Below are 27,648 nucleotides of genomic sequence, written 5' to 3' on the forward strand. Positions count from 1 at the left end.
CCAGGTCAACCCCGCCGGGATCCTGGACCGCCCAGAGGCGGCAGCCTCCGCCCAGGAAGCCCCACCCAGCAGGAGCCCGGACGTCGCGGCGCCCTAAGAGCCCACGCGCGACCGGGCGAGAGCGCGTGCGGCCTAACGCGACCCGCGGCGCGTCCCGTGACGCCATCGCGCCCGCTTTTGAAAGTTGGCGCCCGGGGCCGCCTCCCATGCTGCCCTGCGCCAACCCCTCCCCTCACCTTTCCTCCCCCGCCCTCCACTCGTCGCCCGGCCGGCCCCCCCACCCGTCCCTTCCCTTATCAGCACCCGCGGCCCCGGCAGCGCCGACGCAGGCGCACTGCACCGTGCCGCCGCCATTTTGTGTCCGAGCCTGTGGAGCGATTAAACCGTGCGCCGAGCTGCTTCTTTGGCGGCAGCGGCGGCGGCGGTAGCCGGTGCGGGTGCGCGGAGCTGGCTGGGGACGCCGAGTGGCCGGAGCGGTGGAGCGGCGGCGGAGCGAGCGCTGCGGGGGGTGTGGCGCGGAGGTAAGGGGGCCCCGGGTGGAGGAGGTTTCGCGGGCCGCCTCTAGGTGTCACGATGGGGCCGCTCCGGTCGGCGCTGGCTGCAGCCCGGCGCCAGCGCCGCCGCCGGGGGGTGTTTGTCTCCCTCTACCGTCCCTGCTGCGGCGCGGCCGCCGCCATTGCCCGTCGCTGCCGCGGCCCGGCCGGCTCTCCCCACCCCCCATACCCTCCCGCTAGGCCTCCCTCCCGACGGCGCGCTAGGCCTCCGGCGGCGGCAGCAACAGAGGCCCGCGCGCTGGCGACTCCATTTTCCTTCCTTTGTCTCTGCCCTCGAGGCCGGCTTTTGGCCCGGCCGATCGCCCGGCCGCGGCCCGCCCTCTGCCCTCCGCCCCTCCCGCGGCGGATGGCCTCTCAGCCGAGAGGCGATCTCTGCGCCCCGGCTTCCGCGCCTCCTTTGCTCAAGAGTCCAGACCGACAGCTGCCGCACGCGCAGCCGGGTCTCCATGCAATATGGGTGTCGAGCCCTTGGCGACGCCTCTTGGGCTGCCCATTCTCCAGCCTACCCGGTCCCCGGGACCTACCTGGACGCCTTGCCAGCGTTCTCCGCCGCCTGGCTGCTCGGCGGTCGCTCCTAGTCCGCGCGTCGCCGCCGCTGGTCTCCGTCTCCACCGAGTGGCGCAGGCGGCGCTGCTGCGGCTGCGAGTAGAGGGACCCCAGAGCTGCCGAGAGCTCCCTCTGCAAGGCTGGCTGAGCTCCTCGCGCCTCGACGCCGCCTGAGCGGGCGGGGGGACGCGCGCTCGCCACCCCCGCCGGGCCCCGTTGCGCCCCCAAACTAGCGCCCCGGCTCCTTGCCCGACCCGACCCGTACGGCCCCCTACGGTGGGCGGAAAAGACACGAGTTCCGCACTAAGTAGTTTTTCTTGAGCCAGGGTTGGATTCCCTTGCAGTGATAGCGGGCTGACTGTGCGCTAAGAGATCCCGAAGGGATCAAAACTTAATTTCATTCTGATCTCAAGTGACGTGACAAATTCCTGAATTCGGGATTATGGGCTGGCTAAATTGGTTCTGGCCACTCTTGAGTTTCCTTCTCGCTTTGAGATGTCCTGACGCTGACTTAGTACAGTACTTAGTACCTGATGCTTTAGGGTTAGGCGAAGGCAGTTCTGCCCCGGGATTGTGCAACCCGATCTAAAGCGCCAGTAGGGCAGAATGAATTTATTCTTGACTCCACTGGTAATTTGCCCATATGCTGAAATATGAGGGTGGATGTTGTAATTGAATCCTGGGTCACTAGTTGCAGTTGGTTTATAAATATCCACGCCTAATGTAACTACTCTTTAGTAGCTAACTTCCTGTAGCCCTGAGTTCAGCATTAAGTAAACATTCGCTTATGTAGTCTCCATGTTTTCTTGGAGTTTAGACCAGCCAGGAAAGTTAAAATTCCACGTCCCCTTTGGGCGGCAAAAGAAGTTAAACAGGGCATGTATGTTAAATTTACTCTCCTTAAATTAAGTCTTCTTGCGTCATTAAAAAGCCTCCTGTTGAATTGCCAGTTTTCTCTTTTTGTTTTTCCTCAAACATTCTAGTACCTTAATACAGTATCTTGCAGCAGTTGATGTATCAACTTGAATTGCTTTGGAGAGAAGAAAGTCCTCTTAACTTTTTGAGGGTGAGGAAGAAAAGCTATGTTAAGTTTATGAGGAAATTAAAACAGCCTGGTGCCAAGTAAAATTGACTGGTCTACTGTGTGTAATCTTAATCTAGGATTTTGCAGCAAATGCCTCCTTAAGGGAGTCTTTCCAGCATCCCTTTTTTGAACTCTACAAAATGTTCCTTTGCCCCCTCCTGCACAATAAAATTGCGCCAAGTAACTAGATGCAGCAGTGTTGATGGAATGTCAGGTTTGGGAATAGAACCATGCTTAATTGTCTAATATATTAGTCCATTTGTGTAATTTTTCACATTCTTGTAATTTTTGGTTTTACTTTCCTTTTGAAATTGTGGGTGGCAGGTGGTGTGTTTTACTTATTACAGTAAGTGCCATACGGGTTAAAATCCCGCGGATCTGTAGTTGAGTCACGGGGTAAAGCTTGTTTTCCCAGGTTAGCATTGTGCTCCAGAGATCATATTTAATTTTTTGATTCAGTTGTTCCGTATACAGTCATCAGCTTCTTCATCTTACATGTCATTTATGCTGTTTTAATGGTGTAGATCTTGTCCACAAAGTTGCTTTTTGTTGAGATTTCCTATATTCCAGGATTCATTCCTTGTTTTTATTGGAAAACTAAATCGCTAGTGCGAGGAGTTACAACAGGAATGTTTGCCTACATAGGAAGCTATTGCTTATTTAAGAATAGTTGTTAAAGTTATCTTTAGGAATCCATTCAACCAGCTTAAAACTTAGGAGCTGTAGAAATTATCCTTAGTATGCATTCAGATTCTCAGCTTTAGGATTTTGCTTTAAAGAACACACAAAAATGAGGGCACCCACTAACGACTTCTCCGGGTAGCTTGGGGATTTCCTTGGGAGTGGCAGAAGCCACCTGTGGCTGACTAGAGCCCTGAGGAAGAATCCTTTGGCAGAGCCTTGTGGAGTGGTGCCTGTTGGCAGATTGCACTTCTAGAGACTGGTTGTTTGTTTGTTTGTTTTGCTTCAGGGATGCTACTGGCATCAAATACACTCCACATTATCTACTTCATAGGCTCCATTTCATTTTTTTAAACAAGAAACCTATTTGACTATCTATCTGCCTTATTTACCTATCTTGGTTTCAGATGACTTAAGGCTCTTCTGCCAAAAATTAGGTCCCTTTCCAACTGTGTAAGATTGGTCTTAATATTTTGAGAAAGCATATACAGCTTTAGAAAGAACAATAATGGCAAATAATGTATAACTTGTGGGTTTTCTCAGTGTTTAGTATTTTAGTGCAAAGATGTGGCATTGCATAGAGATTGCTAACATACCCCAAGAATAGTGGTTTTCCACACTTGATGTTATTTTTAGTCACCCTTAAAATTTTCAGGGGCATAAAATCTAAATCCTTTTGAGGCACACTAGTGACAGTATATGGACTCCAATACAAAAGTGTTTCTTGGACTAAATGCACTAATTCTCTATGTTGTTATAAATTGCCTTTTCAGCAGAGAAGACTTTAGTTTAGACTAAGGAAGTATTATATCAGCTTTGTTTTGTGGGCTTTAGTTAATTATGAGATCGAGTCCCTTAGTTGTACCTCATATGCCAAATTCTTTGGACACTTGTAAATTTAGCTTTTTCATTTCTTTTGGGTGCTTTTCTCTTCCCCTTCCTACCCTCATGGAGGGAAGTTCCACTCTGCCATTGCCTGAAGCTTGAGAGTCCATTTATTTTTATTTTAGGGAGAAAATTGCCAAGTAACAATTTAACTTCAAAAAAGTATTTCGTTGTTTGTCTAAAAAAAGTATTTCATTACTGTGCTTCTAGGATTTTCAAAGGTCAGTAAAAGCTTCCCCTCATAGTTATTTTGTTAAATTGAAAAATAGTCTTGTGGTTTAAACTAACTTGGTAAGTAAAACCCCTACTTGCTGAAGATAAGGAGGTAAACTGTTTAAGGATTATTGCTGCATCTATAAGAGTTAATTTTTGGTAGTTTAGTTTAAATAGATGTGCCGTTATTTGGTTGCAGGATCACAATGGGGGACTTATTTTCATAATCACAAATCTTTAGTTCTTTTTTAAAATTTTTTTTTATTATAGTCAGTTTACAGTGTTGCGTTGGTTCTTTATTTAGAAAATGTCAAAAAAAAGTAAATGTTTTGTTGACTTTGTAAACATTTACAGAATGGCTCAATTAATAACATGACAGTTTAACAAGTAAATTTTTTCTTTCTGAATTTTATCAGTCTTATCTTCGCCTCATTTTGCTTTTCATACTATATCTGCATTCATGTGTATTTAGTGTTCATAAAATGATTTGTACTTCCATTTTAGAATGATCACGGACCTGGAGCCAAAGAACAAGATGCAGTAGTGGAAAGATTGCTGACCAGGGTCTTTAGAGCTGAGTTCTGTTTTCCCTCCTCAAACTGACTTTGCAGCCACGGAGAGGTAAATGCTATTTCCATTTCTTGGTCTTAATGATAGGAATAATAAAGCTTTCCTGGGGCTGAAGGATTTGCTGGATCATTCTTGGGTATGAGAGATGCAGGATAGTGGGTGATTGAGGGCATACAGGCTTTATACTCAGAGAGTCCTCCATTTGAAACTCAGCATGCGCTGCCATATACTAGCTGAGTAACACTAGGCCAGTTCCTTAACGTTTTTCTCCTACAGTCCCCATTTGTGAGAGAATAATACCAATTACAGAGGCTGTTCTCAGAGTTGGTGAGCATGTGTATAAAGCATTAAGTACCATTTTGAGTATGCACATATAAAGACCCCAGGATACAGTGGCTGCTTTTCTGGAGAAATCCTTGGAATATGTATTTTAACTCATGACTGCTGATCACAAAAAAAGTCCATGGCCCGTGGCAGTTCGTAGTTTTGTGAGGTACACATGGAATCCTATTCTTTGGGAAGCTAGTATCCTAGATAAAATTGTCTTACTTACTTTGAGTTAATGTAGCCCATGTTTGCATCAGAGTGTTATAGTCATTATAAATGATTTTTTAAAAAAATCTGAGTCGCTTAAAATTTACTTTAGCCTGCAATTTCTGCTATGAAATACAAGGAACTTGAAATAGCCCTCTTATAAATGTGGAGATCTACTAGGGTTTGGGATCTCATAAACAAGAAAGTAGGGTTCTGGGTGTGAAAATGATCTCTTCTCAGGCTATCAGAAAGCATGTCCTTCTTATCCCCTCAAAAATGTGGAAATAGTTTGATTGTACTTGTGTAATAGCAAAAAGGAGAGTAGAGGTGAGAATTACAAATGCTGAGATTAGATAAGTTTATATGAATGAATTATCTAAATGACTACTAAGATTTTTCTACAAGCTGTGCCTAGAGGAAATAGGAGGAAGGGAACAAGAGTGAAAGCTCAACTCTTCGTATCTCTGTTTTCCAAATGGGCAGCGTGGTACCTTGATAGATGGGAAGGACAAGATCTAAGTGCTAGTATTCTGTCGCTCCAGAAATAACTTGTTCCATGCAGGTTCTTTTAGTGTTGACACACAGTGCATACTAATGAGCTGCTGAAAAGAGAAACAATATTGATTTGAAAAGCTATTGAGAAAACTAATCTTAAGAGTTTGGGGGAATGGGGTTGTAGGAACATTTTGGTCACTTTTAAGTGTTAGTGGCTAGTTTAATTGTTTAGATCCCTGGTTCTCAAACTGGGATATGAATACCCTTAGGGTACAAAGTGGTATGATTCCGGGGTACTTGAAGCCACAAGATAAACATGACCCATCTTCTTGGAGCTTCATTTGTGCTCATTGAGGGGGCGGTGAGTTAAGTAATTTAACTGGTAAGTATAATTTTTTTTACATTAAAACAAATACATATTTTAGGAGCAGAACGTGAACTCTGTATGACTGTCTTAAGGTAACACAGGTCTTCAACAAAATGAAGCATGAGTGCCTGGGAGTGGGAAGCCTTGTTTGTATAAGGTACTACAGTAGAAACACTTGAGAAGCAGTACTTTGAGCTATAGTTCTACCATCCAGTTCCTTACTTTGTCCCCTGTAGTATCTATTGTGGAATATATAGATGTTAAATTGTATTAAATGGTGCTTATTTCTGTGTATGAATGTTCCTACGCATGTCCAGCATGCACAAGAGCTCTGCACAGATTGGTAGGCAGTTCTAGATGTCTGAACGAAGTCATCAAGACCTTTCCAATGATGCAAGAATTGTAATTTAAAAAGAGGAAGAAATAAGCAAAATCAGGTCTAAAACTGTAAATTCTTTAAAACGGAATTTTGAAAACAAATGTCACATTAACTCAAGCATAGTTAGCAGTTTATCCTAATTTTTGTTACACCCCCCCCACCCATTCAAGTTAAGTATTTAGAGTCATGATAAAATGGCTAAATCCTAAGCTGTGGACCTTGTGACTCCTAAGATAATTACTCAAAGGCATCTATTCCTAACTGTTTTGTATGTATACAGTTTCTAAGTATGTTACTAGAGTATTGCTCTTAATGTAAGTGGCACTTAAGAATTACATTTTCTATAATAACAATGCCTGCTCTTTGAATATAGGTTTTATATTTGAACCTAATTGATTGTAGACACACTGAAGGGTGACTTTCTCTGAAAATGATGTGAATTAGATCAACCCAGATATTTAGAGGTGCTCTAAATATCTGCAGTATTTATTGAACACTTGTAATGTGCTTGTTCCATACTTTGAACACTTACCTTTCTACTTTGTGCCAGGTGCTGCATGAGGTACTGGGGATTTCAAGATGAGTAAGGAAAGGATCCTTTTTTTTTTTTCAACATTTTTTTATTGAGTTATAGTCATTTTACAATGTTGTGTCAAATTCCAGTGTAGAGCACAATTTTTCAGTTATACATGAACATACATATATTCATTGTCACATTTTTTTTTTGCTGTGAGCTACCACAAGGTCGTGTATATATTTCCCTGTGCTATACAGTATAATCTTGTTTATCTATACTGCATATGCCTGTCAGTATCTACAAATTTTGAAATCCCAGTCTGTCCCTTCCCACCCCCAAAATGGTCCTTTTCTTAAAGGTCTTAAGTAGAGTATGGGTCAAGAGATCTATAAATAAGTGTTGTAGGTGCTGTGATAAGTGTGTTCAAGATGCAGGGAGGAATGGTCAGTTACAGGAGTTAGTGAAAGATGCTGGGAAAGGCTTTCTGGAAGAGAGACTTTGATGTAGGTGTATCAGGAAATACAAAAGAAGCATAACATTTGAATTTGATCTTTTTAAAGGCACAAAGGCTTAGCCAGCCATGCTGCTTAATAGTGGTATGGCCTTGGTCAAGCCTATTATAGGTGACTTCCTTGTGCCTTCCTCTCCTTATTTGTAAAATGACATATCTACCTTATTTGAGGCTTCTGGCAGTTAAATGAAGTATTGTTAGGAAAATAGATACAGTTGAACAATGTGGGCTTAAACTGCTCCGTCTACTTATACGTGGATTTTTTTTCTATGGTAAATATTATAGTACTGCACAATCGACAGTTGGTTGAATCCACCAATGAAAATCTGGTGTATATTGAGGGCTGGCTATAAGTTATATTCAGATTTTAAACTGCATGGAAGGTTGGCACCCCTAAACCCTGCCTACTTCAAGGGTCAGTTGTATGTTTGTAACTATTATGTGCTATATAGAAATAAAGCAATGATTTTTAGACTTTAGCAGTAGTTGGATATTGTATATACTTTGCATTAAACTGAACAATAATGACCACCAGACAATACAGAAGTTAAGTGAACTTAACTGGAACTTGTCAGAAAAACGGATGAGTAACATCCCATGTTGGGACTGATGTTCAGCAACCACTAAACAAAGCTGATTGGGAAGACTATTAACCAGCAGAATGCTTATGAGAAGGTTTTTTTAAAATATAGTACTTGGTGGGGGTAAGCAAGGAATTGGATGAAGGTGTTCAGAAGGTGCAAACTTCCAGTTATAAGGTGAATAAATACTAGGGGTGTAATGTGCAATATAATAAATATAAGTAACACTGCTGTATGTTATATATGAAAGTTAAGAGAAATCCTGAGTTCTCATCACAAGGGAGAAATTTTTCTTTTATTTTTTAATTTTGTATCTATATGAAATGATGATTATTCGCTAAACTTACTGTGGGAAATATTTCATGGTGTTTGTAAGTTAAATCATTATGCTGTACACCTTAAACTTATGCAGCACTGTATGTCCATTATATCTAAATAAAACTGGAAGAAAAAAATATAATACAAAAAATTGTTCTGGAAGAAAAGCACAAAAACATTGTTTATGGAAGAAAAGTAAAGAAAAACGCAAACACTAACCTGGCACATAGCAGGAGCTCAATAAGTAATTGTTTGAATGAATGAATGCCTAGGAAAAATGACTAAGTGGATAGATGTCAAACACTGGTAAAAACAAAATAAAATAATAGTGTGAGGGTGGTTAAGTTTGGAATGACTTTTCTTGGTTTTCTATAGTTTTATAACATAGTTATTTTATAATTCAAGTAGTTTTTTTCCTCAGGATTACCAAAATTTGGGAGTAACAATATTCAACAATAGGGGACTAATTAAATTATGGTACATCTGTGTACAAACAGTCCTCTGTATCTGCAGACTCAACCAATTTTGATAAAGAGGTGACTATACTGTGCCATTTTATATAAGGAACTTGAGCATCTACAGATTTGGGTGTTTGGCCAGGAAGAGGGGTTCTATTACTAATCTATGGATGCTGAGGGACAACTAATAGAATGTTATGCAGCCATTTTATTATGTATAGAAATATATTGAAATGGAGAGATACTTGAGACATACTATATAAAAAATATGATCTCTTGTGTGAGAGTAAATATGTGTATATGTGAGGTGAGGACTGTGGATGTAAACCAGCATGTTTATGTAAGACTTACAGGCTTATATTCTTACTTATCTGAGTTTTCTCCTTTTATCTGTATTATATAATTTTTAAAGGGAAAAAGGAATCCAGTACAGTAGGAAGTGGTACTAAAGCTTTCTGATAAATATAATGAAATAATAAAAGTAGTTTTTGCCTAGTTTACTCTGCCAGTAAAGCTAGACTAAAGAGCCTTACTGGAACAGTTGTGGAAGTGCATGCAGGAGGAGGGCACTGACAGTCATGTATCTGCCCTAGTGGGAGAGGGAATCAAAGTTGCAGAGGCAGTTCTTAACAACTTTCTTCACTTAAATTTGGTCTTAAACTTTTTTCTTTGGTATCATCTGAGTAATGTTTAGTTTCATTCTTTGAAAGAGTCTAATAATTGTAGAATTATACTAGAACCTATTGAACCCCTATACTTCTTTCCCCAGAGGTAAACACTATTGATAGTTTGGTGTGTTCCCTGGGGGTTTTTTCTTACACATTTGTAAATGGCCATGTACATATAATACAGTTTTTTGAACAAAATGTAATTGTGCTATATAAGTATTCTGTGACTACCACATTTGATGTAAGGGACACGAAAGGGAATATTTCAAACAGTACGAAATGATAATAGTGAAAAGTAATAATTTCTTCCCACCTCTCAGTTTTCTTTCCCAGAGGTAATAAATATTATCACTTGCTCATACATTTTTCCAGAGAAAATTCTACATATATATAAATGTGTATATCTGTCTTTTTTTTAAAAACACAAATGGTTGCATACTATATACATTTTTCTGGATATTTGAGTTGTTTTCAAACTTTCACTGTGAAAGAAAGATGCTGTAGTGGATATCCTTGTGTACAGCTCTTTGGGTACATGTACTAGTGTATCTGTAGGATAAATTCATAGAAGTTGAATTGTTTATGTATTCCTAGAAGAGGGGATGGCATGTACGAAGGCCCAGAGGCAGGAGAAGAGAAGCCTGGAATGTTCTGGATACTGAAAGCAATTCCGTATGATTAGAGCAGAGTGTATGAGGCTGGATGCATATCTGCTGATAGGGCCCTAAAGGACCCTGTAGGCCAGGTGAGGGTTTAGATGTCAACTAAGAGTTTTCCCATTGGAAGATTCAGAAAGGAAGTCTCCTTGCTGATAATGAATTTACATTTTAAAAATCTGTGGCCCCTGTGTGAAAAACAGGTGGTGAAGGAGCAAGAGGGAAAGGAAAGCAGGGAAGCTATCTAGGAGGCCATTGTACTTGGCCAGTTGAGATGTACTGTGGACCTGGCTTAAGGAGGTAGGGGATCTCAGCAGAACTGGTGTTTGTCTAGTTTAGTTGTATTTGTTTTGTTTAACTAAGCAGGAATCCTATCCTATGTCCTCTTTTGTAACCTTTTTTCATATTATATGTTAAATTTTCCTTGTTAGATACCCTATGTTACTTCAGATTACTTCCTTATTGCTATATAAGTTTTCTAACCTGTTCATTGTTGTTGGCCCTAGTTTTTTGCCTCTAATTCTTCATTTCTCCTCCATTCCTCATTGTATGAATTATTTCTAAAATAAGAAATTGACTTGGAGTAAAAACCAAGTTAATTATAAATTTGAATACAGAGGTTTTTGAGATGTCTTTTATCTGTTTAGAATCTTTTTTTATCTTGTTCTTGGTGTTTTCAGTAGTAGATATTTGCTGGTTTAGTGACTTCTAGATAAGCATACATTTTAGCTAATGGCTAAGTAGATTATCCTATCAAGAATATAGCTATAGCTATAAGCATTTTTCACACTGAAATTAAATCCTCTATTTCTTATTTTGAAAGAGGTAGATGATACACTAGCTTTCCCAACAAGGAAAGAGGAAATAAGAGTCCTAAAATGCCCTAGATTGGTGAGGGCTTTTGAAGAAAGCAGATATTTTGATGCTCTGTGTGTGTCAAGGAAGGGAGAGGGAGGATTATACCCTAACTTAGAGCAGCCTTTCTAGTTTAAAACATACCCTAATGGAGGGAGTCAAGAGCTGATCTGGTAGATTGTATCTTACGTTTGTGGCATTTTTGCCTTATACAGTGATTGTTTAAATTTCTTGGACTTCAGATATAAAGTCTCTCAGAATGATGTGCATTAGCCATCTTTATCTAAAATAGGTTTCAGAGACTCTGCTTGATTTCTAGATTACAGACAAGGGAACTGCAAAGCTAGAGAACTAGCTTTTGTACAGCTTCCCTAATGCAATTGTTGAAATTTTCTGGTTTTTTTTTTTAATCTGGAAAGTGGTGATATTTGTTATTTTCTTACCTGTAAGGATGAATCTAATTGATAACCTTGAAAAACTGTAGAATGTGGTAGTTGTTTTTTAATGGGGGAGGTGCTTAGGTTTGTTTATTTATTTATTTAATGGAGATACTGGGAGTTGAACCCAGGACTACCTGCATGCTAGGCATTCACTCTGCCACTGAGTTATACCCTTCCCCTAAAAAAGTGCAGAATGTTAAAAACAGATGAAATTTTAAGTCTTCTGGCAACCCCCCCCCCACTCCCCCGCTTAACGGAGGCACTAGGGATTGAATCCAGGACCTTGGGCATGCAAAGCTTGTGTTCTGCCACCAAGCTGTACACCCCGCCCTCTGTACCCCCATTTTTCAGATAAGAAAGCTTAAGAGGCAAATTGATTTATCCAGGGTCATGGGTGTAAGACAATTGCTTATGCTTTTTTTTTGTTCTTCCTCAGATTGGCTCTGAATAGTCTCTGGATTTAATAGAATATCCTGCTGCATTTGGTTCTGTAACTAATTATTTGATATACATTTGGGTTTTTTAGATCTCGTTGACAAACATACATCAGTGTATGTCTCTAGAAAAATAATGTGGAGACTGTACATTACTGCTCTCGAGTGTAGTATACTTTTGCACTGGCGTGCACTAGGTTTTCAGTATGTATCTATTAGAATTTTTTTTTAACATTGCCATAGACTTTAAAGATTATTCATGTGTACGATGTATTGCTAGGCTCTGGCTGTTGGTAATATTGAAACTTGGTATCTAATACCAGGGCTGTTAGGATTTTGAACTTAATCTCTTTCTGTATAACTCAGGACTTTTTCAAAATCCTTCAATTATTTCTCTGTGATAAGAACAGACCATCCTTGGAAGCTGATGTTGGTTAGCACCCCTATTTTTAGTAAAGTTCAGTTGGGCCACTAAAAGTTCAAAATTATTTTAGCGTACTTTTTAGTTGTTTAGACAGTCTCTGATATAACAACTCTGGCAAAGCATAGTCACTGTCACGTATCATAAAGTGGGTACAAGATACTTTACATTCACAGAGGCATGATACAGAACTATAATATAAGAGGACACTCTAAATGTTCTTAGTATTTATTGTGTTTCTGTTTTATTTGTATCTTACAACTTTCTGCTTGAGTTTACAAGTCTTTGTGTAGGTACATGTTGAGACTCTAAAGCAGTGGTGACTTGGTTTCATCTTGGGAATAAACTTTATATTTTATAATGTAATTTTTTCTTTCTGACCCCTTGGCAGATAAGGCCTTTGCTCCTTCTCTTCTTGTCATGTCTTTAGGTATTTATAAATATATAGTTCCCCCCCCCAATTTCTTTATTAAGCTTTTGCCTATGTTTCCTTTTTTCCTGTTTGTTTCCTTATTTCTCAGGTGTAACCAAGTTGACAGATTACTTATGTTTATAATCTAATACTAGTTCAAAATAACGTTTTGTTTCTTTTGTTGTTTAAACTTATTTATGTCTGTGTTCCTATGTATATCCTTTTTCTGTTTTTCAGATTTTTTTGTTTTATCTGTTGAATAACATTTTATTATTTTATTATTATTTTATGCTATCCTATTTACTCATTAAGGATGTCTTACTGTATTTTTTTCTTATAACTTTCTTGGTCTTTGTTCAGAGACCTTATATTGCCATTTATTATTATCATTATTGTGCCTTTGGTGTAGGTATGCATTGTTGAATTTAAGCTGTTAGCTTCTGATTTAACCTTGACCTTAAAGGAGACCTCATTTATCAAATAAAAATGATCTGTTCTACCAAGTAGCCTTCATGAGGGAGTAGTGGATTATAGAGGCCCTAAAGCAGTGGCCATGTGGTCAGTGAGATATACTGCAAAACCATGACTCACTCTATTTGATATTGATGCTACCCATGATAAAGGTGAAATTTTAGGACTTCTTTCTTGAGTCAGACATTCCATTATTGTTTATATGGAAATTATATTAGTTTTGAGGTAGGCTTTTTTTAATGCAAATAAATAAACAAAACAATTCTTTATTCTAAAGAGTGAGCCATAAATTCTAATAGTAGAAAACTATGGGTATTTGAGTAGTTTTGGTTTATGTAAATCTGCATTTAGGGTGAATTGTATTCTGTTGTATCTATCTACTATATTTTAGGTCAGTCACTTCAAAGCCATAGTCAGCAAACATATATCAGAATCACCTAGGGACCTTTTGAAATAAGGTCTCTCCCACCCCAGACCTACTGAATCAGAATCTTTGGGGTCTATACATTTTAAAGCTCAGCAGGTGATTCTAATACCATCCAGGTTTGGGAACCACTGCTCAGGTAGAATCTGTTCCAGAATCCATAGATGTGCTTGTTAGATGTTCTGTACATTTTATACTATGTGTAATTCACACCTTTTTATAACATACTTCTATATTCAAGGTGATGGACTTATAGATCCCAACCTTTTTCATATTCCCAGTGATGAAAGTCTGTAGGACTGTTCCAAAGGCAGTCTAATTCTGAGCTGCTTTCAGGGGTGTGGACCTGGAACAAGGCAAGGAGGGATCCGATGGTCTCTGACATAGTCACCCTTGGGAGAACAAGGAGAGGTGAGGCATTAGGTTACTGTATGCCAGCAAAAGTATCATTCAGGCTGTAGAAACCAAAGACGGTAGCAACCATGTGCCTGGGAGGCAGACTTCATTTGGTACTCTGGCACTAGGATGTTGACTACCAGGTTAAGCTTTGTCTTCTGTTTTATGTATGTATGTTAAATAAGTGACATGAACAGGCTGCCCTTAATGAGGATCTAGAACACAGTCTCTGAAACCAGGTCATAGTAATAAATTTAGAATGATTTAGTACAGTTCTACTTGAATTTCTTTGCACAAAATTTGTCTGATTCTGATACATACTAAGTGTTGCCCATATACTGTTTCTTCTGCTAGAATGCTCCTCTCTAATGTAGTTTGCCTGGCAAGGTCCATCTCAACATTTAAGATCCACCTTTAGTGATTCCTCTCCTTGAATCCTTCCTTTATCAACTTAAGCCATCCTTTTTGCCAGGGTGGTGGGAAGTATATTAACTTCTGTTATAGCACTCTTTACACTATATAACTACTGTTTGTTCTCTTTCTCCCTGTCAGATGAGGCACTCCCTGAGAACCAAGCCCTGTGCAGTTAGGACTTTTTTTTTTTCAAGTAATTAAAAGGGGAATTCATCTCTCTATACACTGGCATCAGGAGCCTTTTGATTAAAGAATTACTGGCTTAGTATTTCATATTCTTTGTAGCAAAAGAACTCTTTCACCTCCTTCTATAGTTGTTTCACTGTTACCATTACAAATATTTTATTAGTTTGTATTTATTTCCTTATTTTCCTAGGTTCAAAGCTCTCAAATAGATCTTTTAAGTAGCTGTTAGAATAATTGTTTTGTTTTGACTGTACCTTTTAATATTAACAATTGGGAAGAGGGATTGTTAACAAAAACTAGGATGCTCTTAACTTTTTAACTTGAGATAAAATTTTATTTCCCTTTTAGTTACTTCCCCCCTCCACCCCTGCAGAGAGAAAGAGAAAGAGGAAGAAAGAAAAAAAGAAAGAAAGAAAGAACGAACAAGCGAGCCCCAACTGCTCTTTTTAAGGTTTAAAGTTAATGGCACAGAACAGAGAAGAGAAAGGTATACATGTGACTGAGTAGGTGACTGCTACCTTAGTAAAGGCTGCTTCTGCTTCCGGTCACCCTGAAATAAATGGTCACTAATATTTTTCTGCTTCTCAGACTGAGTCATCCTTTCCACTCAGCTCTTCCCCATTCTTTATTGTAGTCTGCAACCTTCCTGGTATTCAACTGTTAATGGTCTTGATACTTTGCTTTGATGTATCAAGCTCTTAGATAAGATGATGGTGTGTATATTTTCAGGAATAACAGTGTAAAATAGTTATTTTATTTGACTTTTAAAACCTAGCTTTTGTTCCAGGAGGGAGAATAATTTTTGTTACTTTTGGCTAGTGTTCTGCATCTAGTAAAAGCCAGCTTTTCCTGTCGTTCTCAGGAGAAACTGATTACTTATTTTTAATTCCTTTGTTTTCCAGCGTCATAATGGCACTTACTGTTCTCTGTAGTCAGAATACTGGAATAGGTTTTTCAGTCTCCTGTGTAAAAACATTCTTCTAATTTAAAGATCTAGAAAAGAGAAAGCTATGAGGTAGCTCTTCTCTTCTCTGCCTTCTAATGATTTCTGATGGTTTATATTGAGCAGTCTGAAGGCAAGTTGTTAGGTAACCTCTATGTTAGACTATTTCAGAATTGCTGTGACTTACGGAAGCTCTTGGGGAGTTGGGGCTGCTGATTCTTGCCTAGAAGGTAGATGGTCTTCTGATCTGCTCCAGGAAATAAGTTGGAGTTTTTAGAAATCAGTTGTCCCTTGTAGAAAACAGTAGTATGTTAAGCAAAGAGTTTTGGTGATTTTTATTGCAGTTTATTTTTTTTAATTATTTTTTTATGGGGGAGGTAATTAGGTTCATTTGTTTATCTTTAATGGAGGTACTAAGGATTGAACCCAGGACCTCATGCTTGTTAAGCATGCACTGTACCGCTGAGCTTTATCCTCCCCCCAGAGTTTTGGTGATTTTATTTATAAAACAGACTTCTAGGAATTGTCCTTCTTGACTGTCTTATTCTCAGGGACCATGTATTATTTTTAGTACATGTATATTTTATAATAACCAGTCTCCCCAAATGACTGAATTCTGCAATGATGAATATGAAAGGTTATTTTGGTGATTTTTCCCTTGAAAAATAATCTGACACATTTGGTATGTAGCCACATAATTAGGTAAATTCTTAACATCTTTAAAAATTAGTATATACACAATTAGCTTTATTTTTATGTGGCAGGATTTTTTAAAATCTAAATCTATAATTGTGTTGTTAGGACTTTTTATTTTGCACTACTTGAAAATTACATAAACAAGCAATTAAAGAAATAAATTTAAATGGTCAAGCTTTCACTTAGCATACAGGTTTCATTTTTCCACGTTCCAGTTGACAGAATTGGGGCCAAATCCAGGAATCAAAGAGAAAAAGTATCGCCAAAAAAGAACAGAACAGCTTCCCAGGCTGATCTCTCTTACTAGTCTGTCCAGCATATTGCTGCCAGACTAAATCTTCCTGAAATGAAGGCACAAAAACTCATGATGGTTGAGGGTTACTGAATCAATTCCAAACTCTTAAGCTTTGCTTCCAGAGCTCTGTATGATGTGTTTCTATACTTTCTTTTTTATAACTTAAAAAAAATTTTTTTTACTTTGGGGAATGGTAATTAGGCTTGTTTGGTTGGTTGGTTGGTTGTTTAGTTTTATAAATGGAGGTACTGAGAATTGAACAGAACCTCATGCATGCTAAGCATGTACTCTACCACTGAAGCTATACCCTCCCCACTGTTTTCCATACTTTCCACCCACCCAACCTCACCTTTCAGGCATCTTCCACGTGAGTGCCTAGTGTCTTATCCCCACCAGCTCAAGTCATCCCCTATTCAAAGTCTTCTCAACCTTGACCAGTGCATACTGATCTCAGATTTATTTGTTTTGTTTTTGTTATTTTATTTGTTTGTAATATACTGTTTTATGTCTCTGTTTTTTCCCCCAAATAGTCTATTAGCTTGTTAAGGACAGGAACTATGCCTTTTAGTTCTGTATCCTATGTAACAGTGAATATAGAAACAGTGTTAGGTAAGCAGCATACACTTAGTATTGGTGTCACTGTCATATAAAACCTGTATAAATGGTTCTTGCACATGACGAGCAGGAAGGGAACATGGAAAAGCAAAGCATTATATGCTAAGTGGAAGCTTAACTATATGAATTTGTTTCCTTTATTGCTTCATTCTACAGATATTTGGTAGTGTATCAGAGATATCATTTTTGGGAGGAAGATATCTGTAAGGTTTGTGATTAGAATTCTGATAAACTGAAAGATCATATATTCAGCTAACATGTATTCATTGCCTTCTGGGGTGACCTATAAGGATACAGAGGAGTGTGGTAGCCAGCCTGTTTGCATTATTTAATCTTTATGACAACCGGTGAAATGGATATCATTATCTCTGTTTTATAGAAAAGGAAACAGGCACAAAAGGGTGACCTCGTATGTCACTCGAGGTCACATTGCTAGTAATTAAAACCAGAATTATGATGCACGTCTCTGATTGGAGAGCCTAAGCTCTTAATGGCTATTCCATTCTATTTTTCCTGCCCTCTTTTTTTTTTTTAATATGGAATGAGCATTTTTCTCATATTAAGTATTATATTAAAACATGATTTGTATTATCTATGTAATATTCTGTTTTGTAGATGTATCATCATTTACCAAGTTTAACTATTCCCTTATAGTTGTACTTTTAAGTTGTTTATAATTATTCACTCTGATTAATAATGCCCTTAAAATCTTGGTGTTCATCTGTGATTATTTCTGGGCATAAAGCCTGAAGTGGAATTACTGGCTCACAATTTGAATATTTAAAAAAATTCATGATTCATGTCATAAGTTACCTTGCTGATTTTTTTTTTCAATTGAAGTATAGTTTACTTACAATATTACATTAGTTTCAGGTGTACAACACAGTGCTTTGATATTTTTATAGATTGCACACCATAAAAAGTTAATATTCTTTACTCTATTCCCTGTAACTTTTTTTAAATAAATGATAGTCCGCTTTTATTTCACCCACTCTCCAACCCATCCACCTCTTTTCTGGCAACCAGTAGATTGTTCTCTGTATCTGTGAGTTACCTGATTTCGCTACTCCTTGACCAACATTGGAGGTTATCCTTTAGAATAGCCTTAGCAGTTTAATAGAGGTAAAATACAGTCACACTATTTTAATTTGTATTCCTTTTAATGTTTAAGAGATTAGATTTTTTTTTCTTATCATCTGCCATTTGTATTTCTTTGAGTATCTATTTGTGTCCTTTCCCCAGCATTCTCTTTTGGTGTTTGTCTTTTTATAAATTTTACAGTTACTAACATAATAAGGATGTTAATTCTTTGTCATAAATGCTGCAAATAATTTTTCTTGTTGACTATTGTCTTCAACTTTTTTCATCTTTTAATTTTTTAATTTGTATTTTAAGGTGGTCAGAATTTCAGCAGTTTCCTCAAGGTACTTTTTTATGCATTTAAGCAGAAAACCTTCCTCATTCTAAGATCAAAAGGTCGGTCATCTGTATCTTTTCAAGTTTGGTTTTTGGATTTGTCTTTTTTTTCACTGTTAACATCTCCTTATCTTATTTAACAGATGGATTAAAGCTATAACTCAATATTTTTCAAGTTTTTACAGTTTTTTGGCATCTTTTTATAAAATAATCCTCTTTTCCCAATTTTTAAAAGACAACCTTTTATACACTAGGGGTTGTTTCTGGATTCTCTGTTCTGTTTAAATTGTCTATGATAGTGACAGTACTACACTGTATTAATTATTGTGGCTTTATAATATGTTAAAATTTGGAAATAAAAGATGGCCTTCATTTTTCAGAAATTTTGTTATCCTCAATGTCTTGTTTATTTTTCAGACAGATTTTGAAAATTATTTAAGTAAAGTAGAATTAACATCTTTACAATGTTTGGCTTTCTGGGCATGGATATAGATAGTAGTGTCCCTGTTTATTGAGGTCTTTTATGCCTCCTGGAAGATTTTCGTGATCTTCAAATAGGTCTGCAGATTGTGAATTGAGGTTATGTTAAGAATGGTGTAATGTGGGGACAGGGATATAGCTCAGTGGTAGAGTGAATGCATGAGGTCCTGGGTTCAATTCCCTGTACCTCTGTTAAAAAAAGAAAAAAGAGTGGTATAACTTCATATTTCTATGTAGCTTTCTGTATTTTCTATTTATTGAATATATATGTATATATAATTTCACGTTTATTTATAACTCATCTTGTTCCACAAAGAATTTGGAGAAATGTATAGAAAATACAAATAACAAATGATATAAAATCAAAACCTCAGAAAATACAAATCAGAATTAAAAAGCTGTTACATAGTTTGAGAGGGAAAAAGTTGGTCAAGATGTGTGGCCAGCTTAAAAAGTGGTAATATGATCTTGTTACATGGATCTCACAATAAAAGAAAAAAAAATTCCTTAGTTGGAGCAAAATTTTTCCAAGAATGTAACTCCAAATGAAATTTCTCCCACATATCCTTTAGTGTAAGCCAAGGGCATAATGCCAAAACAAAATTTGGTGAAAGCAGTTCTGTAGGGGATAAGACCATATGATTCAAGTATGCCCAGCTTTCTGATGGTCTGGCATAATTCTAGGATAAAAGCCTGGAATAGAATCCTGAATTGCACAGAGGGGTGAAGTCAGATAAGGACAGAAAAGTTTCCTTTGAATTTACCAATTAAGAGCCATTGCTGGCCTCAATGCAGTTCACTAGAATATTGGGGAACAGAAACTAGACTGGTGAACCGAGGCGTGGAAGATAAGGATGAGTAAGGGAATAGAGGCAACTGGTGTGGGGTTGAGCATTGGGGAATACAGAAATGGCAGATTATAAATTGTCAAGTGGGGTTAAAGGGAGTTTTAGATAGAAAGATTTGAGCAATATATAGCTGGCAGGCAAGAGGGGAAGAGCTGATCCAGCAGGTTTCCCTAGGATGCATGCCAGGCTGGTGGCCGTAGGAGCATGGGCAGAGCTCGGGGGCCTTTGATTTAGAGTCTGGGCCTGTGTACCCTGCCACTCAACCAGTCAGCATGTGTTTTTTTCACAGTGAGAGAATAGCAGTCAACAAGAGCAGGGAGGTATTCAGATGCCATTTTTGCTCTCTTCTGGCCCTCTCACCCCCATGTGCCAGGATCACCCTCCCTCAGTCTGAGGAAACCTCCTTCTGCCCTACCCTCTACCCGTAAGTTTATTGAATGATTTTTTTAAAAAGTGTTTCTAAAGTTCACCAAGGTGGTAGAGAATACAGGAACTCTTCAGAGTTACATTTTATGTGTGATATTGCAGCCCAGAGGACTAACCCATTTTGTTTGCCAAGCTCCTTCAGTTGGTTAGTGATGGATTAGGGACTAGAGTCCAGGTTATTTATTCCTAATGTAATGCCATTGAGTTAAAGGTGTTAGCCAAACATCCACATAAGAGAGATCCTTTAGGCAGTGAAACTGTGGGATTGTGCATGTGGATTTGAAAGACCTCTGTTTAGAGACTGCTGGAGTAAAAAGGCTAGTGAATGGAATGACTACAGAGAAAGGAACAGAGCTTTGATATGCTCAGAGGGACTGGTGGAGGAACTTTCAGAGACATAGGAAGAGACCTAGGAAAGGCAGGAGCCAAGGGAGAAGAGGTGCTGATAAAAGAGGAATAGGAGTTTCATACTGTCAGATGCCAGAGAAACTGAGGTTGAGGATGAGGGGAAGGCCTTTGGGTTGGCTGGTAAATAGTGCTTGTCGACCAAGCAGAGGGACCACAGAGGGCTAAGGAGGGAGTGAAGTCCTTTTTATTAAGGACAGGTTCTTAAGATAGGAGAGGAAAGCCATATAAGTGTATGTAAATTATATGTATATGCTTTCATTTGTATTAAAGAATACCCATCCATAAGACGAAAAAACAACACCAGAGTGCTAGGTGGTTATCTCTAGGTATAGGAATTACGAACAACTTTTTAGTCTTATATATGCTTCATTTTTCAGACTTCTATAAATAAGATAATATACTTTGAAAATAATGTTATGTCCCAGAAGTAAATATAAACCATTCTTAGTGGTGTTGGTTCACAAAAAGATTTGACAAAACCTGGAGCGTGCCTGACTGAAGCAAGGGGAGAGGGAGAGAACATGAGAGAGACTTGACAAACTGTGTGGAAACGAGTTAGAGCTGAGTTCTAGAGGGAGGAAAGAGATGAATCAGACACAGCTAGGAGAACACAGTCCCCAGGGAGTGGGGAGGGAGACCTGGTCCAGCCTATTAGGTTAGTTACTGATTGATTCAGAGACTCCCTTTTCTTGGAGGAATTTTGTTTTTATTTTTTTGATGGTGGTGGGTAATTAGGTTTATTTATTTATTTTAACGGAGGTACTGGGGATTGAACCCAGGACCTTTTGTATGTTGAGCGTGCACTTTACCACTGAGCAATGCCCACCTCTTGGAGGAATTTAAGTAGAGGGTTCCACTGCTGGAAGGGATGTACTGAGATTTCTAAGTAGTATATGGGAAGGGCTAGTGGCTGGCTGCTTAGTGTCTGATTTTTCTCTATAAAAATAGAATCTACTGCCTTAAAATCCTGGATAGATGATGTTCATGGACCTTTTGCCATATGAAAATCAACTCCCTGGCAAGACATTTGGTATCAATTTGTACTCCTTTGTACCAATTCTTTTTCTACCTGGTTTATAATTCTGTGACCTCTTTTAGGTTGGACTTGGTTATTAACAAGCAATTTCTTATGTTTAAGTTCTCAAATTTATGTCAGAGACAAGATGGATTTTTCTGTGTTCTTTAAATTGTGTGCTATAAAAACTCCACAGAGCTCAGAGATTAAATGTTTTTCCTCCACCAGTTTTATTATTAAGGATATCTGAATAGCCTGGGATTATGTTGTGATTCTGTGGCAAGACCAGCATTAGCATTTACAGCTGGTGAATTTTTTTCTTGTCCTTTGATACTTTTCCAAGAATGCTGCCAAGGTAGATGGGGCTTTTTCTCTGTTCCTAACTCCAGTGTTGCAGTTACCTTCATCTTTGACGGGCTGCTAATTTCAGCACCTTCATAGCCTGGAAAACTTAAAAAAATATATATGTGAGAAGAGTAATGGTATACGGTAGTACTTCTCAAACTATAATATATGACACCACTTGGGGACTTATTAAGTTGCAGATTCCAATTGTGTATGTCAAGGGTAGAACCTGAAGTTCTGTGTTTCTAACGAGTTCCACAGTTAAGCCAGTGTTGCTTGTCCTCAGATCATACTCTGAGTAACAAAGGTATAAACCATGCTGTCCAGTACAGTAGCCGCTAGCCACGTGTGGCTGTTGAAAGCTTACAGTGTGATTAGTTCAAGTTGAGGTATATTGTAAGGGCAAAATATATACCAGATTATTATGAAAAAAGAATATTAAATATCTCAGTTTTTTGAGTTTCATCTTGAAACAATCTTTTGGACATACTGGGTTAAATAAAATACATTACTAAAATTAATTTCACCTGTTTCTTTTTACTTTTTAAATATGGCTACTAGAAAATTTTTAATTTGTGGCCCACATTTGTGGCTTCCATTGTATTTCTATTGGATGATGCTAGTATAGAGCATTCCTATCCCAAAAATAATTCATCTGAACAATATTGATTATATAAAAGTAATTATAGTTAGGATCATGCCTGAAGTAGTCTTTCATGGCCAGAAATATAAGTAAGTTCTTAATAAATGCTAGCACAATGAAGCTTAGACATTTTTTATTTACAGGTGAATTATGAAGCACTCTACACTTTTATTTATAGGCATATTATAAAGCATTCTTGACCCTCAGGTTCTGCGATAACATTTTATTAAATTTGCCCCCATTGTTAATGGAACAGCTAGTAAGAGGTCTTCGTACTGAGCTTTGTAGTATTCTTTTGGTTGTTGAGAACAAGGAGCTGATAATGAAAGTAGGGGATGTAACAAATCAGGAGGGCAACCCACAAGGTTTTCCATCAGCCTTGGTTTTGTTCCATACAGATGGTGGAGTTTGCTGAATCTGTCCAAAAATGTAGGTTGCTTCAGGCCTGGCTTATGCCTTCAAAGAGCTTTCATAAGCCAACAGGGGAAATGGACCATTTTGAGAAAAATACAAGTGCAAAAGAGTGTGGTTATTTTATCAGTAGACACATGCAAAGAAAAGTAATAGCTAAAGATCAGCATGTCATGAATCTGAATAGGTTACCTGGGGTCAGATACTGTGGGGCCTTGAAAGCCAGGTTGTGTTACTTGTATCATGCATACATCTCTCTCTTTTGCAAAAATACCCATACACTTTTTTGAGGAAATCAAGCACTGTTTTTTTTGTCAAACAAGCAAATCTTAACTTTCCCTGCTTATACGGCATGTGTGGTTTTCCATTGACAACCAAATGAGTATAGTCTTAGTATTTTGTCATTCAAGACCATCTGAACTATGGCCTCAACCAACATATCTTTCTCCTCTCTCTTTCTGCTCTTTACTCAGTATTGTGCTTTTTAAGGCAACTCTTGTTATTCTTTCCCATAACCAACCCTTCATATATTTATTCTACATAGAGACCCCTTCCTCTGCAAAATACATGTGTGTGCGTGCACACATACACACACACACACACACACACTATGCTGCCTTTAAATGTCCTTCCCATCTTGATCTCACATCTCATGATGTAGGACTCTCGAAACCTATCTACTTTTTACCTTGAGCCACTGTACCAATTCTTTCCCTTTTGTTAGACAATAACTCCTAGAATGCAGGACCTGGCCTGTATAGTCTTAGTATTTGTCCTGTTTGCAGGTGGCCCCAACTAAAGGAGCCTTCTCTCCTAGTGTGCCTGAGTTGAAAAAACATCTCTCTCACAGAAGTAGCAAAAGCTTTGTTTGAGAATAGGGCAGAAGTACAAAACACTTTACATTTTAGTTTTGAATTAACCTTTTATATACTTACGGGTTTTGTTAAGTCAGATTATTGCTATGAATTAGATAATTGTTCAGACTCATTTTACTATTAGGTATCTGGGTACTCCTAATACTCACAAGACTTAAGAGCTAGAAACTAAGAATCATACAAAACTGATCTTTCCCTGCTTAATGGAGGCACTGGGGATTGAACCCAAGACCTTCTGCACACCAAGCACCCACTCTACCACTGAGCTATACCCCTCACCCCAGAAAAAATTGATTTCCCCCCCCTAATTTCTGTTATATATCCGGTTAGCATTTATTGAGTTCTTACCAACCTGGGCACAGTGCTAAAGAATAAAAACTGCTTGTTATACATGGTCCTTGTCCTTAAGGAACTCATAGTCTCATAGAGGAGAGAGATACTGAATGTCAAGTTGACAATATGAGACAGGAGATGGTAGTGTGTGGTAGCTATAAGCAGAATCATTGAAGTCTGGCTCCAACAAAACACTATGACACCATGTTTTCTAAGGTAGAATTTAGCTAAAAACAATGAGGCCCTCTGCCAGTGTTTTTATAAATAGATACAGGAAATGTGTAAGATTTAAATCAGTTTTGTTAGTAACTTTAATATAATCAAATATCCGAAGTTGAATATCATTGTCTCATGTCTTTTTTTTTTAAAACCATTTGTTGGTTTGAATTAGGATTTCTCAGCCTCTGAACTATTAACATTTTGGGCCCATTAATTCTCTGTTGTACTGACCTGTATATAGCAGGATGTTTAATAACGTCTCTGGCCTCTACCCACTAATTACTACCCCTAGATATTAGATACCAGTAGCATACCCACCCCAGTGGTGACAACCAGAATTGTGTCCAGGCCTTTCCAGATGTACCCTGAAGGCAGAGTAACACCAGGTTGAGACCCATTGATCTGTAGGTTCTCCCTCTGTCCTTCCCAGTTTTTTCTCCTGGTGATGTATTTGCAAAAGAAACTGGGTAGTTAATCCTGCAGTTTCCTTCAGTCTGGATTTCATGAATTTCATCCCTGTAGTGTAATTTAACATCCTCTGTAATCAATTTCCTGTTAATTGGTAGTAGGAGCTAGAGGCTTGATTAGTTTCAGGGTTTTTTTTGTTTTGTTTGACAAGACTTCACAGGTGGTGTTCCGTTCTTCCATGAAGAGGCACTTAATATCTGTTGTGTCTTTTGGTAATATTAACAACCATTGATGCCTAATTTATTCATCAGAGGTCTTTCTTGTTTTAAAATGTGTGTGTTTTCATTTAGACAAACTTTATTTTAAGTAACAATCTATGTTCTCCCTTGATAAAGGAAGGGGAAATGGAAGGTGAGGCGGTTGAAGCCATTGTGGAAGAGTCTGAAACTTTCATTAAAGGAAAGGAGAGAAAGACTTACCAGAGACGCCGGGAAGGGGGCCAGGAAGAGGACGCTTGCCACCTACCCCAGAACCAGACTGATGGGGGTGAGGTGGTCCAGGATGTCAATAGCAGTGTACAGATGGTAATGATGGAACAACTGGATCCTACCCTTCTTCAGATGAAGACTGAAGTAATGGAGGGTGCAGTCGCTCCAGAAGCAGAGGCTGCTGTGGACGATACCCAGATTATAACCTTGCAGGTTGTAAATATGGAGGAACAGCCTATAAACATAGGAGAGCTCCAGCTTGTGCAAGTACCCGTTCCCGTGACTGTACCCGTTGCTACCACTTCAGTAGAAGAACTTCAGGGGGCTTATGAGAATGAAGTGTCTAAAGAGGGCCTTACAGAAAGTGAACCCATGATATGTCACACCTTACCTTTGCCTGAAGGGTTTCAAGTGGTGAAAGTAGGGGCCAATGGAGAGGTGGAGACGCTAGAACAAGGCGAACTTCCGCCTCAGGAAGATCCTAGTTGGCAAAAAGACCCAGACTATCAGCCACCAGCCAAAAAAACAAAGAAAACCAAAAAGAGCAAACTGCGTTACACAGAGGAGGGCAAAGATGTGGATGTGTCTGTCTACGATTTTGAGGAAGAGCAGCAGGAGGGTCTGCTGTCGGAGGTTAATGCAGAGAAAGTGGTTGGTAACATGAAGCCTCCAAAACCAACAAAAATTAAAAAGAAAGGTAAAATGAGTTTATCCATTATACTCTCATAAAACCATTTTGGGATAAAGCACATAATACAGTGCATAAGCAGGTTATTTTATATTAAATGTTTTTTTTTTTTTAAAGAGCATGACGTGGGTACCAGTCTTTAGCCAGTTTAAAAGAAATTTTTCCAGATTGAGTAGTTTTTGAGTGCTGAAGAGAAAGAAGTATATCTGTTAGTGACATGGGATAATTATGACTCAGTATGACATAGATTGGGTTTGGTTATAAAAGGCAGACGAAATATATTTGTGGAAATTTAAGATTAGGATTAATCGTAACCCTTTGAAACCCAGCAACAAGTTAAGTATTTTATTTTGCATATAGGTGTAAAGAAGACATTCCAGTGTGAGCTTTGCAGTTATACGTGTCCACGGCGTTCAAATTTGGATCGTCACATGAAAAGTCACACTGATGAGAGACCACACAAGTGCCATCTCTGTGGCAGGGCTTTCAGAACAGTCACCCTTCTAAGGAATCACCTTAACACACACACAGGTGCTGGGTAAAAATGTTGGGGGCTTATAGCATAGCTAAGGTTACAACTTGAGTTTTAAATGTTCTCTAAGCTGATTTCAGTGCGAATAAGAGGGAGAAGTTTTTTGTTTTTGTTGTTTTAGATTTCACTAGATTTATTTAGAAGAATGATGTAACAGTTTCATTTAAAAATACTGATATTTGCAATATATCAGAAAACTCATCCTTGCAACTATTTAGACTTAAGATAACATTTTAGAAATGCCAACTTAAAAATGTACTGGGGAGGCGAGAGGGCATAGCTCAAGTGGTAGAGCCACATCCTTAGCATGCATGAGGTCCTGGGTTCAATTCCCAGTACCTCTATAAATAAATAAACCTAATTACCTTCCCCCCCACCAAAATAAGATAATTAAATAATACAGTGATAAAGTAAATTTTTTTAAGTGTACAGGGAGAGTACATAATCTTTCAAAGTACTTTCAGAAATAAAAAATCAAAAAAAGAAACTGATGGAGGGATAGGCTGAGCAAAGAGGACTAAGAACAGTCAGAGAGAAAAGAGTGAGAAGATTTTTGTTCTCTCTTATAGTACCCTCTTTATAATCTTGATTTAGTTTAAGCAGATGGACTTGGTTTTAGGAAAATGTAAAGAAAATTTAGTGGAGGCCGCCCTTCTCTCTCCCTTGTCAGAGTCGGCCCACATTCTGTCTATGGAATGTGTACCTACTTTTAATCTGAGCGCCCAACCACCACACCTCATGGCCTTTCTCTTGCCTTTCAGTGTATCTTTCTGAATAAATCTACCTTTACTCAAAAAAAGAAAAGAAAAGAAAAAGAAAATTTAGTGGAAAATAATACAAATTATATAAGGATGATGATTCAGAAAAAGATTTTCTGTGATAGTTAACCTATAATATTTCCTGATGGGATCACCATTGTGTTGCTAAGGTTTTAACAACAGTGACAAAAAATAACCCCCCAAAATCCCAGGCAGCAATTGCCCAGCACTATGAGGAAGAACATTTCTAGAAATAGAAATGAAATCCTACTTTTGTAAAAACTGTAGTTTCTGGTTGTCTCACCTCAAGGAAGATAAGTAATTCATAGTCCCAGA

General features: G+C 38.5%; 1 protein-coding gene across 3 annotated transcripts in view; it reads left to right on the forward strand.

Annotated features, from left to right (window-relative positions):
- Positions 1-304: 304 nt before the first annotated feature.
- CTCF (CCCTC-binding factor) overlaps positions 305-27,648 on the forward strand; it is a 44,211-nt gene continuing 16,867 nt past the window's right edge. The window contains exons 1-5 of one of the 3 annotated variants that reach the window (XM_031680718.2): positions 307-521; positions 4,468-4,584; positions 5,832-5,944; positions 25,242-26,031; positions 26,383-26,553. In XM_031680718.2, coding sequence (XP_031536578.1) covers positions 25,251-26,031; positions 26,383-26,553 — 952 coding nt within the window. In that variant the 5' untranslated portion in view covers positions 307-521; positions 4,468-4,584; positions 5,832-5,944; positions 25,242-25,250. Of the gene's footprint in view, positions 522-4,467; positions 4,585-5,831; positions 5,945-25,241; positions 26,032-26,382; positions 26,554-27,648 lie in introns of all 3 variants that reach the window. The other 2 variants (XM_031680722.2, XM_031680717.2) reach the window with 2 other exon arrangements.

The sequence above is a fragment of the Vicugna pacos genome, chromosome 9 (assembly GCF_048564905.1).
Source record: "Vicugna pacos chromosome 9, VicPac4, whole genome shotgun sequence".
Lineage (NCBI taxonomy): Eukaryota > Metazoa > Chordata > Mammalia > Artiodactyla > Camelidae > Vicugna > Vicugna pacos.